This window comes from Nematolebias whitei, chromosome 22, assembly GCF_014905685.2.
Source record: "Nematolebias whitei isolate Nwh7 chromosome 22, NemWhi1, whole genome shotgun sequence".
Taxonomy (NCBI): domain Eukaryota; kingdom Metazoa; phylum Chordata; class Actinopteri; order Cyprinodontiformes; family Rivulidae; genus Nematolebias; species Nematolebias whitei.
In genome coordinates this window covers 23,545,175-23,558,466 of record NC_056519.1, presented here as the reverse complement: position 1 = coordinate 23,558,466, position 13,292 = coordinate 23,545,175, and the positions used below count along the sequence as shown (strand labels likewise).

Below are 13,292 nucleotides of genomic sequence, written 5' to 3'. Positions count from 1 at the left end.
TGAACTCTGGGCCCATCGCCTTACCTAATACTCCTCCTCCTCAAAGCACACGATAGTGAGGTCATAGCTAGAGGCCTGGGTGGGGTGATAGGGAATGTGCATGTGGGACCGGCGCAGTAATTGTTCTAACCCAGGGGTCTGCAACCTTTATAATCAAAAGAGCGGTTTTTACACCTTCATTCACTAAATTTAATGTGTCCAGAGCCGCAACAACCTGCTACATCTGTTATCAACTGGTGGCTCATGGGCCACTTTAAGTTTGTTGGAGGAGACTTTTGTGGCCAGTAGGGGAAACATTATAAAGTAGGGATGCACCGATCCATTTTTTTTTTTTACTTCCGATCCGATCCGATACCTAAATCTAAATATCGGCCGAAACCGATCCAGTTCCAATATCATGATCATCATTGATTTTATATGAGGCTGTAATAATCTGCTCTCAAGTACAATTTGTACAAATATATGCATGCATGTCCAAAAAGGCAACTTGAGGTAAGTTTTATTAATGTTGGATAAGTTTTAAAGTTAGAATTAAATTCTAACACAAAACATGTTTCTTTTTATTCCTAGTTTTAAAGTGGATATTAAAGTGATTAATTTAAGTGATTGTTTAAAGTTATTTTATTTATTTATTTTAAATAAGGGGCAGATATAAGAATTATTTTTCTTCTTTCTGCACTCTTTTCATTCAATGTTTTCTTTTTGACGATTTTTTTTTTGTTTTTTGTTTTTTTCAATAAATGAATAAATTAATTAAAATAAAATAAAATGTTAAATGGCTTCAAACATCTGTTAAGTTCATGGCATAAACCAACAGACATGTTCCTGTTTTTAGTATTTGACATCACTTTATAATGTAGTTGTTTATGTTTTTAATATAATTTTCAAATCATGTTTTTTTTATGATTGTCTACTGTTGTACTGATAAATATCTCCTGGAGGTAAACTATACTTTAGTTGCAAATATCAAGCTGTGAAATCCTTCGTTTTCTACAAGTGATAGTGGTTGGTCATTAATTACGATGAAGTTTATCAACTTCTCTGTAAACATTTGAGCTCCGTGGTTTTAGCGACGTCTTCTTCTTGTTCAGTCCGAAACGATACTGGATCGGCTCGGCCCCATCCCTATTATAAAGCTAAAAAATATCTAATGATTTTTAACATTTATTGATATTATTACAATTTAAGACAAATGAAAAGACCAGATTATTGTATAGAGGTGGGGAAAGTTTTATAAATTAAAAACAAAACAAACTATGAGCTATGCAGACCTATGTATTTTTTTATTTTTGAAAAAAATAATCAAGTATAGAAATAAAGTAAAAAGCTAAAGTGAGTATTTGCCAAAAAAAAAGACATGAAAACAGCTAAAACTAGTCCTTTTTTGTTTGTATAACAAATTGCTTGATTCTTGATGGCAATTGTGTTACACCATTCTTCAACTGAGGGAGCTCTCTGAACCCCTCGATCTCCATGTCCGACTGCAAGTCATGATCTTTTAACCATGTCTCCATCAGTACCAAGACACAAACACATTTGGACTCCACTAGATACCTCACATTTGCCTGAATGTCTTTCGGATGAAAGACGAAACGTTTCTACTTTTTTTTTTTGAATGTCCAGAGGACCAGACTTAACTTTTTTTAGATTTTTCTACCTGGATTATTGAGCACGCATCAGGATATTTGCCTGAAGTTTTTAATTTTTCCACAAAGGGACTGGACATTGGCCAACATGACCGTGGATTGGAAAGCGGCATCCGTGGATGGCCCTGCGGCTTCAGCTGACTCCCAATGACACATACTCCCTGTACTCTCAGCCTCAGATCAGAAGAAGAAATGGACCAAATTAAAGTGAACTTGGAATATAGGTTTTACAACTCGCGTGCTAACTTACTCTCATTTGAGTTCCCCAAGTTTCTTCTTCAGTCAGATTTGTGTAGTTCCTTCTCTATGGCCACACAATTTAAAAAGGATGCATGATTTTAAGATCTAATCAACAGCAATGGCTAAGTTTACCTGAGGTGGTCAGAATGCATATGGCTGATGTAGATGAGGTCTGCTGTACAGAGTCTATCCAGGCAATCTGCTGGAGGCTCATGGAGAAGCCACCAGCCTCTGGCAAAAGCAGGACCCTTCAGCCAAGGGTCAAACAGGAACCGTTTCTGTCCAAGCTGCAGCTCCATGCAGGCATGGGTGAGGTATGTTATCTGAAAGAGAAGTTTAAGTTTAACCGGTAAACGTTTTGTTAAAACTATATTTTCTCTAAATGGTTCTAAAAGGATCCAGCAGAGAAAATCATAACATGGTTGCTACATAATTTGGTTAGTTGTATCTTTGCCAAGTCATACCTTTGGGTATACATTGGTGCTGAAGAGCTATAGGGGAGGAGCGCTATACAAGGTGAGGAGTATGACTTGGCTGAAGTACAAAATAACCAAAAACTAATAATTCTGGCTTTCAGTAAATATTCCAGCTTTCTGTGTCGCATTATTAGTTTGTTTTCAAAGTACAAAAGGAATAGACTGACTTTCACTTCTCCTTCATGAAGCTCCAGAGGCTCTCTAGGATCAGTCAGCCAGGGGTCAACTGGGTTCAGCTCCAGCAGCCGAAGGCCCCCATCCTCCAGGGTTTCGATTTCTGTGTGCAGGATAAAAGGTGCTCAGGCTTAACGAACCCAAATAATTACTCTAAAGTTGTTTTGGGTTCAAATGGATCATTTAGTCATTTGCGTTTCAGAATATTTCACTTAAACATGGGCTTGTTATTGGTTTCAATAATCCGTCGGAATCATCATGTTTGGCGATAATAGTGGAACCCAAACGCGAAACCAAAAATTCAGAAGACTTCAAGGTAAAATAGCAAACCTACCATAATTTTTTTAATCAAAAAACAAAACAAAACAAGGGGTGATGTGGCAGCAAAAATACTCACGAGGGAAAAAGTAGTACATTTGAAAGGTAATAAACATGAATGGCTTGTGAAGCGAAATGCACTGACAAGGAGCTAACAAAATGACACTGACTTTAAAAAGACATTAATGACACATAATGACAAACACATACCAATAAGACCTGGGGAAAGATGAGGTGAGAGTGCTACGGACAGGAGCTGAATTACATGAGGGGTTAAACACAGAGGAAGCTGGAAACACGAGTAAAACACAATCACAGAAAACTAAAAATGACACAAGACAAGAACTTCATATCCACCAGAAGTTTCCATCATACTGTTCTTCCAATTTGAATGTATTTTGATTAAATAACCAAAACGGTGGGAATTTTTTATTGCTCACCTCTATTTAAATTACCGCCGTATTTTCCGGCGTATAAGTCGCTCCAGAGTATAAATCACGTCAGTCAAAAAAAGCATTATGAAAAGGGAAAAAAAACCCACATATAAATCCCATTTATTATGCGTCACCGCTGACTCGTCACGTTTATCATGCATTTATGAATATGGGAAATAAAAGTCGCATGACTGACAAATCTATGCAAAAAACTGCGATTTATATGCCGGAAAACATGGTAATCTCAGATTAGCACCTCTTTTGTTTCCTTTTATGGATTTTATACTACTACTACAGTATACTTAAAATATATTACCATTAATTAACATTGTGATAATATTAATCAGGTCTCTCTTGTAAATGAGTCCTCGAGGCTCAATGGGATTTACCTGTCTAAATAAAGGTTGAATGGATTAAGGCAGCAGTTGTAGTTGTGGTAGAACTTGTGCTGTGTGGCGAAAGCAAATGTGTATTAATAAAAAAAATGGTTTGCAAACTCAATCATCCAGGTAGATAATAGATTTGCTGTAGTATTGTTGACAGTTCAATAAAGTTTAAAAACAAGTTTTTATCTGTAGATCAGGGCGATTCAACTAAACTGCTCGGGGGGCCACAGTAACTGAAAGCCAGCAGCTCAGGGGCCGGACAGCCAGCAATTCAAGTCATTATGTAAATAAACCAATTTTTACAATGATCTTGTTAAATTGTTTATTTTACTGCATTGAATCATAAAGGCAATAAACAGAACCTAAAAGTGTAACTAAGGAATTACATTTCAAGATTTACTTCCTTGCAACAAAAGTAGTGATACTCTGTGAAACAATATTAAAAAACAAAAATGACACACTAGGCTGCTCATTTAACACAAATATTATTCTGCCATCTCTGATTCGCCAAATCTTTACGCTTTTCAAAATAAAATAAAAAAGTTGACTGTTTTTGATCTACAAAGTGATCTGAATGACTGATGTTGGTGTTCCATGCAAATCCATTAACCAGTGGAACCAGTTCTTATTTATATTAAAATGACTGCTCAGACCTTTTCCTCCTCAAACGTTTCATAATTAGGAGAAGTGTCCCCGCCCTGCTCAGATGTGACCTTTGAGTGGATCCAAGAGGCGGAGCAGAACTCAGCTGGACTGAAAGTGAGCGCGATGTGTGTCGAATGTCTTCTTCATGTCATTTATGTCATGTAATAAATGAACTCATTCAATCCATCCTATTTGTATTTAACTGTTTTTTTTAACTAACTACAAAGCTGCTGTGCATCATCATCAAAGAGCACACCCTAACGAGAGCATGCAGCCTTACGACTCGTGTTTTTGCTAATTTAATTCTTTTAATTAAACATTACTAACCACAAAACACAGATATTTGTAGCCCCAGATTAAAGCCAAGTTGTGTCTCTGTTTAGCTTTATTTCATTTTCCCCAAACTCAGAAAGTTCTGTCTGTAAGAGAGTACCAGAGGGACTGTGTGAGATGCAAAGTGATGGAGATGTGAACGATCACAGATGTTTTTCACTTATTAATGTCAGATGTATATGAACCATGTGTGGTGTTAGAGCTGTTTTGTCTGGACAGAGTGGAGCTGCAGAAGCATGGAGCCTTTCACCTGATAAACCTACAGTACTCTGGAGAGCAGGTCTGACCTCGCCTCTGTCTGATAACATTATAAAAAGACACTTCTTTATGCTCTCTTTGAGCAGGCTTGGAGATGAAGCGACATGTAAACATCTTGCCTGATTGTATTTCAATGCTGTTCCATCTTCAAGAATAAATCCTGAGTTAAGAAAGAAAGCATTTCCTTCCTGCGTGGTTTATTTATTTAATCAGCAAATGGGATAATTAAAAGCAAAGCATGCTGGGTAGCCTTGTGGAAATTATATGTGCAATGTTTCTGTTGACAAAGTTTCTGTGGGTGGGAATGGGTTGTTCTTGTTAATGTCCTGTTCATGTTTGCTTTTTCATTTATTTCATTTATAGGTTTAATCCGCCTGTGGGTCGGAAGTGGGTGGCGAGCTGCCTGTTGAATAGCCCAACTATTCTGGTCTGTACCTGCCGTCAGCACCTGCTAGAGTATTTGGTAGGATAATAAATGTTTTTTGCTCTAATCAAGGCAGTTATTGCCTTATCTGTTGGATGAAGTTATAAACTACATGAAGGTTTTGCTGTAGTTAAGAAACTGGCATCTGCAGCACAAGTGCAAGTATATAATTTGTTATTGTTGGCATTTTAAGATTAGTCAGATGCATAGGCATTGCAACAATTATATGTGATGGGGACGTGTGTTCCCCACATTTTAAAAATATTAATTTGGAACCCCCCCCCCCCCCCCCCATTTACCATGAAATATTAGTTCACCCAGCGCCGTTTATGTTTCTTCGTGAATGAATCCATTCCACTTGAGTTACAGGAGAATACTCAAACCACTAAAAGTCCACTCCAGGATTTCCTGGTTCCAGACAACAACTCACCACCACCTACACCGTTTTCCCGAGGTCATCTGTCTTGGCAAGGTGCTCACGGGGGGAGAAGTTGGAGACACCTGTTTTGTGTGCTAGCTTAGCACCACGTTTGTGCTGACACTTGATGACGGGGTGGGGTTTAGGATGCGTGAGAGAAGCGGAGCGCTACGTCTGTAGCATTTTAGCTAATGCATCTGTATTGTGCACCACTAGCTTAGCGCTACGTTAGTTTAGGCAGCTTTCGATGTGGCAGAGGGTGGGGTGGGGGGGCTAGGATGCTTGAGAGAAGCGGAGCATGCTTTAGTCACACAAGGAGAACTGTTGGTCAGGCTACTTCTTGTTGCTTTCTAAATAGTCTTTGAATCGACTGTTTGCATATGTAGGTAAACGTAGATGTTTAATAACCTGTTAAAATACACCAGAATACAAGAAATGTCATCTACTTTATTCAAAAACTTTAGACCCCTCCCCCACACCAGTGTGTCTCCCCCACATTACAAATGCTTCTGACGCCTATGGTCAGATGACGAAATCTAAAAAGCCATAAAATAATCCTGATTTTCAAAAAGTTGCATTTAAACAGTACACATGAGAATGTAATGGTGGCATTTAAGTAAACCAGGAAAATCTGGTGTGCAAAGTAGGTGCTCCTAGAACATCGTTTTCATGAGGATGCCAAGGATTAAATAAAAAACTTTAAAAAAAAAAACACTTTTTCTGTGAGGATAGGGCCTGGCTTCACCCAACCAGTCAAATGTTGTTCATGACATTTCTCAAGCCTAATAAAAGTTGTGTACTTCCTGAAATTGACTTTCGATTAATTGAAAAACAATAAAACCAGTTCACCAGAATTATGACACTCCTCACCAAGCTCATCCTGCAAGAAACTGTCAGGTGGGTTTACATATTTCATCGTGGACACGTTTAGCTTCCAGTTGTGTTTGGTGCATTTGACAGTCCTGTGAAAACAAATCTGCCGTTAGCTGTAATCTTGACTGTACAAACGGATTATTCAGGCAGAATGACCTCACCTGCCGTCCAGGTCTTCAATGTCTTTGACGAATAGCCCTCCCTGATGTTTGCACTGATTCTTACATGCTTTAAAGCCACCATTGTTCTTGTATATGATGTAGCAGTATCCATCCTCTGGGTTCTTTTTAAAATTCACTCCTTCTTTGAGTGAGTCCACTTCTTTAGCATCCAGTGATATCACCACTTTTACTATTTGAGCATCCATTATGTCTGAATAAGAAACAGAAGATCAGTGATCAAAGTTCAAGTTTACATTAATTTTAGTTGATCTATTGTTATATGAAAACAGTTTAAACAGAAATACTTCATCTTGCAGCTGTTGTTTTGTAACGTAAATCTCTCAGTATGTATGGTATCAAACTATGGCACCAGTGTTACCCGTGTTATCTCGGTTATAAAACAAAAGGACAGTTTAAAAAAAAACAACTTTTACAATCAGCTTAAACATTATTGAAAGCCCAACATTTTTCAGTCAAGTCGTCTGGACAGTTTCTTTTTTTTGTGCTGAAACGTTTCACCTTTTGTTGTGTGTTTTGTTGTGTGTTTTGTTTTGTGTTTCCTTGACTGATGAAGCCTTCCGGACTGAAGGCGAAACATTTCAGCACAAAAAAAAAAAAAAACTGTCCAGATGACCTGACTGAAAAATGTTGGATTGTATACCTGGATTATTGAGCATGGATTTTGTTATTATTCAAAGTCACACCTCCGGATTAGTCATTTGGACTTTTCAACCGAAAAAAGTGTAATTTTATAATTATGATAGCAAAATGTAAATTTGCATTCAACTGAAATGAGAAAGGACCAGAATAATAAAAAGGAAATACTATAGTTCCACCAACTTGAGCACCTTTATGATCAGTGGGATGCTCAAAAGCAGGGCGGCACAGTGGCTCAGATGGTAGAGCTGTTGCCTCTCAGCAAGAAGGGCACCAGTTCAAATCCCGGTCGGGGTCTTTCTGGGTGGAGTTTGCATGTTCTCTCTGTGCATGCGTGGGTTTTCTCCGGGTGCTCCAGTTTCCTCCCACAGACCAAAAACATACATGTTGATTGGTAACTCTAAATTGTCTCTAGGTGTGTGAGAGAGAGTGAATGTTTGTTTGTCTCTATGTGTCCCTGTGATTGACTGGAGACCTGTCTAGGGTGTTCCCCGCCTCTCACACAGTGATAACTGGATATGGACACCCGTGACCCCCATGACCAGAAAAGGAAGAAGCAGGTAAAGATAATGGATGAGATGCTCAAAATTAAAAATCCAGAGTAAAATGCTAAACAGACTGTATGCATAACTCCTTTCTTACCTAATCAAGATACGCAAAGCTCTTTACAACACGATCTGTGCCCTCATTAACCTCCAACACACTCATCTACACAGCACTCTACTATAACTCCACAAAGATAATCTGAATCTGTAGAGATTAATCAGAGCTTTATCACATTGATAGGACACACATCAGAGGCAATGACGGGTTCAGTGTCTTGCCCAGGGACACTTCAACATGTGTCTGCAGGTGGAATCGAACCCCCAACTCTCCCATTGGAGGACGACTGCTCTAACCACTCAGCCACAGCCGCCTCAGAACAAATTCCAAATACACAATTCCAATTCTAATACGTAGTAACTGTACATAATAATAACTGGTATGTATCTGATACGCATTGGGTATTGGTTCTTAACAGTTATGTATCTGGCACTTATCAGATAAGGTATGTGGTATATACTGAGTCCACGGAAGAGGAGGAGGACCACAACTTTGTTGGTGCAAAGCAGTGAGTTCTGAGGAAGAACAGATTGGGTAACTAGTGGTTTCGGTATGTTTTCTTCGGAAATATGAGATGAAACAATCACCGGTAAAAATAAATCTATTTCAAAAAACAAAAGAATTTCCTAAGCAGAAAGAATGAACTTTTCTTCTCCACATAGAGCTTCATAATTACTTGCAAAGTTTATTACATTGTTATTCTTTAAGTTCTTTAGGCAGTTTTTACAGATGTGACGTGCATATGTTGTAAAAAAAAAAAAAAAAAAAGCCAACTTCTTTCTTTAAAGTCTAATAATTCACACCTGAAAGTGCTAAATTGATCTTTAAACCCATTTAACAATCGCAACATAGATAAATGAAAGATAGTTGCTGATTTTTCTGTTTGCAGTTCAGATAATCCCAATAAACCTGCTGACCTGACTTTGAATGTAGCTCAAAGACATAAAACTGTGCTTCACATTCTTTTAACCACACAGCTCTTCACGTGATGCTGAAGAACCCGACCAGCATCGTTCAAAAGACAGAATTAAATAAAGAGAACAACCAGTCTGCTTAAAATATTTTAAACGAGGTTTGAATTTACTAAAAAAGTAAAGATGCTTTTCTCTGAAGACAAGTAGAAAGGAGAGTTGTGTAAGGGTCCCACTGCCTGCAGCCTGCCTTGCTGATGGCCGCTGATTACCAACACCTGGCGGCCATCAGCCTGATGAGCCTCTCCATCTACTTAAGGCTGCAGTCCGGTGTGATTCAAGGCTGGAGCATATCGCCTCTCATGGTATAGTACTGTTGAGCTAGAAATGTCTAGGTGAAAAGAATTTGTTCACCTTTTGCTCTTTTTTCCAGTTTCCTGGTTCCTTCGTGTTTTTGGATTCTCCTCGTGGCCTGACCCGGATCCCTCGGCCTGTCAGGTATCCCTCGTGCCTCTTTGCCTCCAGTTGCCAGCCTTCCTCGTTTCCCCTTGGACTCTTGTTGGATTCTCCTCTGCTGCTCTCTCCCTGGACTGAAGGACCAGCTCACCTCCTTCGGGTTTGGACTGTAAGGACAAGACGCTCTTCAAACAAACCACTCTGGTCTTCCCCGTTGGACAAACATTAACCTGTCGTTCCTCTTTCCAGGAGCCGCTGAGAAGCAGCGTGTGGACGTTTAAAATTCACTGTACATAATCAAACACTGATCTTTTGTACTTCGCCTGTGTCTGCCTCGTTCTGGGTCTCATAACATCTGGGTTCCCCGCGCACTCCTAACAAGTTGTCCTTCAATCAGAGGTGAAGCAAGTGACAAATCATTATGATGGTGACTCTCACACTCCTCCCTCCCTGTCTGTTTTCCTGCTCGTAGTTTCACATATACAGAATCTATTTGCAGATTTGAGTCAACGATTGAAAATTCCTAGAAATGCTGATTGTTGCTGTGCATTGTGCTTTATGTGTGTGTGATAAAGAAGAAGTCAAACAGGTTTGGCTACATTTATGCATGTGTGGTAACAAAGACGTTTGATAAAAATAAACAAAATGCTTGTTTAAATGTCTGATATAGTTTTTTTTTTTACTTTTGTCTGGGCAAAAATTGATGGTTTGACACAAATTTGTTTTAATAAATGTGATGGATGGACTTCAGATAAGTACAAGTTTATGTAAGTTTGATGCACATCATTTAATATTTCTATCTTAACATGATTCTTGACCTGCCATTGTGTATCTGTTCCTCTCAAACCCAGCCGGTCGAAGCAGATGACCGCTTGTCCTGAACTTGATTCTGCTAAAGGTTTCTTTCTCACGAGGGAGTTTTTCTTTTCCACTGTCACCTTCATGCTTGTTTATTTTTCAATATGAATGTTTCTGTTCAGTGTCCTGAGGCGACCACTGTTCTGACCTGGCGCTACATAAATAAATTGAATTGAATTATGCGCAGGTGAGGTGACCAGAGAGTTTGTGCATTATTTGAAATATCAGAAGAAAAATGAACGTCGTCTCACCAGCGTGTCCTGGGTCTTCCCTGGAGTCTTCTCACAGTCAGATATGCCCAAAGCACCTCCCTAGGGAGAAGTCCAGGAAGCATCCTTACCAGACGCCTGGACCACCTCAACTGGCTCCACTCGATGTGGAGGAGCAGCGGTTCTACCCCGAGTCTCTCCTGGACAACTGAACTTCTCACCCTATCTGTAAGGGGTCTTAGATTTGAATCTGTTATTTTGACTGTGATTAATGTAACAAGTTTTTTTATATATATATATATATAGCTCTGCAGGGTTCAAAACCAGTTTGACCAAGAACTTCAGACAAGTCAGACAAAGTTACTTTTTAACAAGGGTATTTATTTAGCTTATTTTTAGCATAGATTTTTTTATTATTATTTGTCAGGAAAAGGAAACGTAGGCTATTATGATCTGTGGTTTAGAAATTATAGTTGAGTAGCGGCAGAGGTTAAAAGCTGCAGACTGTGATCACAGTTTGTTTTCCAGGTTCAGAGGAGGAGGCAGAGGATTCTGGAGTTTCAGGTACAGTACAAGGAGAGTCCAGGACAGGTTAGTACAGGTGACAAGTGAGCAGGCAGGAAGGTGAAAGATGATAGCATGATGGCTCAGTGGTTAGTACTATGCCTTACAGCAAGAAGGTCCTGGGTTCAATCCCTGGTTGGACCTGGGACCTTTCTGTGTAAAGTTTGCATGTTCTTCTCGTGCTTCCGTGGGTTTTCTCCGGGTACTCCAGTTTCAATTCAATTCAATTCAGAAATACTTTATTAATCCCAAAGGGAAAATATTTGTTGTTGTAACTCATTATCCTCATTTCATTAAGAGACGTTATAGATACTGATGGCTGTAGACAGGAAGGATCTCTTGTAAAGGTCCATCCCATAGTGGATCCTAAGAAACTGGCTGCAGATGCCGTCCGATCCATCCACCCAGACTCGGCTGGCCTCTCGGTTCCCCCGGGCTGTAGGACCACCCGAATGCCGAGCAGAACTCCTCCCAGAGCGATGGTCACCCCTCCCAGCAGTCTGCCAAGGTCCTCGTCACTGTGGACAGCCAACTGTAGGTGCCGAGGGACGATCCTGTCCTTCTGCTGTCGTGAGCCGTGTTTCCTGCTAGTTCCAGGATTTCAGTGGTCAGGCACTCGAGCACAGCTGGCAGGTAGATGAGAATGCATCCACAGAACATTCTTTTCAACTCATTTAAGATTTGGGGCTGTAGTTGAGATATTATTTGAGCTTTTGTTAATCAGCTACTGTTGGTTGTAGAAAACTGCCTTGTTGACATGGTTACACATCATTACAAATTTCCAAAAATAAATAAGTTTCAGTAAAAATCATTCCAGCTGCACAATATCCGACACCAGAGGAAACAATCAGCCAAAAAATGTGATTTACATCCACAAAAAGAGGAATTAGTTTCCAAAAGCAAAATCTCAGAATGAACGTAACAGAGCTACTCCAACATGCAGCCACCTTGAGCTGCGCAATAATAATAATAATAATTTCCTCCCACAGATCAAAAATGTTAGGCTGCCTTCAGGCCCAGGCCTCCCTTCAAAAGAGATCTGTGACCTCAATGGGATTTGCCTGGTTAAAAAAAAGGTTAATAAATAAATCAATTAACCTGAGCCAAGCAGACTTCCCCTGTGCATGGATGGAGTCCTGCCAAGTGCACAGAGGTTCACTGGAGAGTGCGCAGAGGTGCCAGCAGATGAACAGAACCAGCAGGACTGACACCATATGGGAGATTTGTGAAGCAGTCAGAGGCAGGCCGAGGTAAGTATTGTTTCAGCTGTGTCATCCAGGATTTAAAACACGGAACTACAGAACAGAAGCTTGAACTTCACTGTGTGTAGACAAACGGGCCAACAAAGAATGACGCCTAACGGAGTTAACTCTAAATAATCAGTTCCCAGAATATGTTGGAAATAAGCCTCTTCTACTTCCACGTCAAATTTGAGGTCAATATAGGTTGACTAGGGGGCGGCTGTGGCTGAGTGGTTAGAGCAGTCGTCCTCTAATGCGAGAGTTGGGGGTTTGACTCCACCAGCAGTCACATGCCAAAGTTTCCCTGGGCAAGACACTGAACCCCTCATAGCCTCTGATGTGTGTCCCATCAGTGTATGAATGTGATAAAGCACTGATTACTCTGTTTAGAATGATTTGTTTAATTAGCTTTGTCGAGATCTAGTAGAGTGCTTTATGAATGGGTAAATGAGGCATAGATTGTAGTGTAAAGTGCTTTGAGTGTCTTGAAATAAGATAGAAAGGCGCTATACAAGTACAATCCATTTACAGTCCATCTCAAAGTTTGGTTTGAAGAAAGCAACTAAAGCTTAACAAAGCAAACAGCTTCATGTTTGTCTTGTTGTTTCACACACACTCTCTGTCTACAAACCGGATTCCAAAAAAGTTGGGACACTAAACAAATTGTGAATAAAAACTGAATGCAATGATGTGGAGGTGCCAACATCTAATATTTTATTCAGAATAGAACACAAATCACAGATCAAAAGTTTAAACTAAGAGAATGTATCATTTTAAGGGAAAAATCTGTTGTTTCCAAATTTCATGGCGTCAACAAATCCCAAAAAAGTTGGGACAAGTCCATTTTTACCACTGTGTGGCATCCCCCCTTCTTCTTACAACACTCAACAGACGTCTGGGGACAGAGGAGACCAGTTTCTCAAGTTTAGAAATAGGAATGCTCTCCCATTCATGTCTAATACAGGCCTCTAACTGTTCAATCGTCTTGGGCCTTCTTTGTCGCACCT

At 39.7% G+C, this 13,292-nt stretch overlaps 1 protein-coding gene across 1 annotated transcript in view; it reads right to left on the bottom strand.

Moving 5' to 3' along the window:
- The window catches only part of cmah (cytidine monophospho-N-acetylneuraminic acid hydroxylase), a 38,180-nt gene extending 28,783 nt beyond the window's left edge, over positions 1-9,397 (bottom strand). Inside the window, exons 1-5 of the mRNA XM_037695691.1 lie at positions 9,372-9,397; positions 6,787-6,997; positions 6,623-6,714; positions 2,530-2,639; positions 2,019-2,209 (exon numbers count right to left, since the gene is read on the bottom strand). Of these exons, the coding sequence (XP_037551619.1) occupies positions 2,019-2,209; positions 2,530-2,639; positions 6,623-6,714; positions 6,787-6,992 (599 nt within the window). The 5' untranslated portion in view covers positions 6,993-6,997; positions 9,372-9,397. The remainder of the gene's footprint in view (positions 1-2,018; positions 2,210-2,529; positions 2,640-6,622; positions 6,715-6,786; positions 6,998-9,371) is intronic.
- Between the last annotated feature and the right edge of the window lie 3,895 nt (positions 9,398-13,292).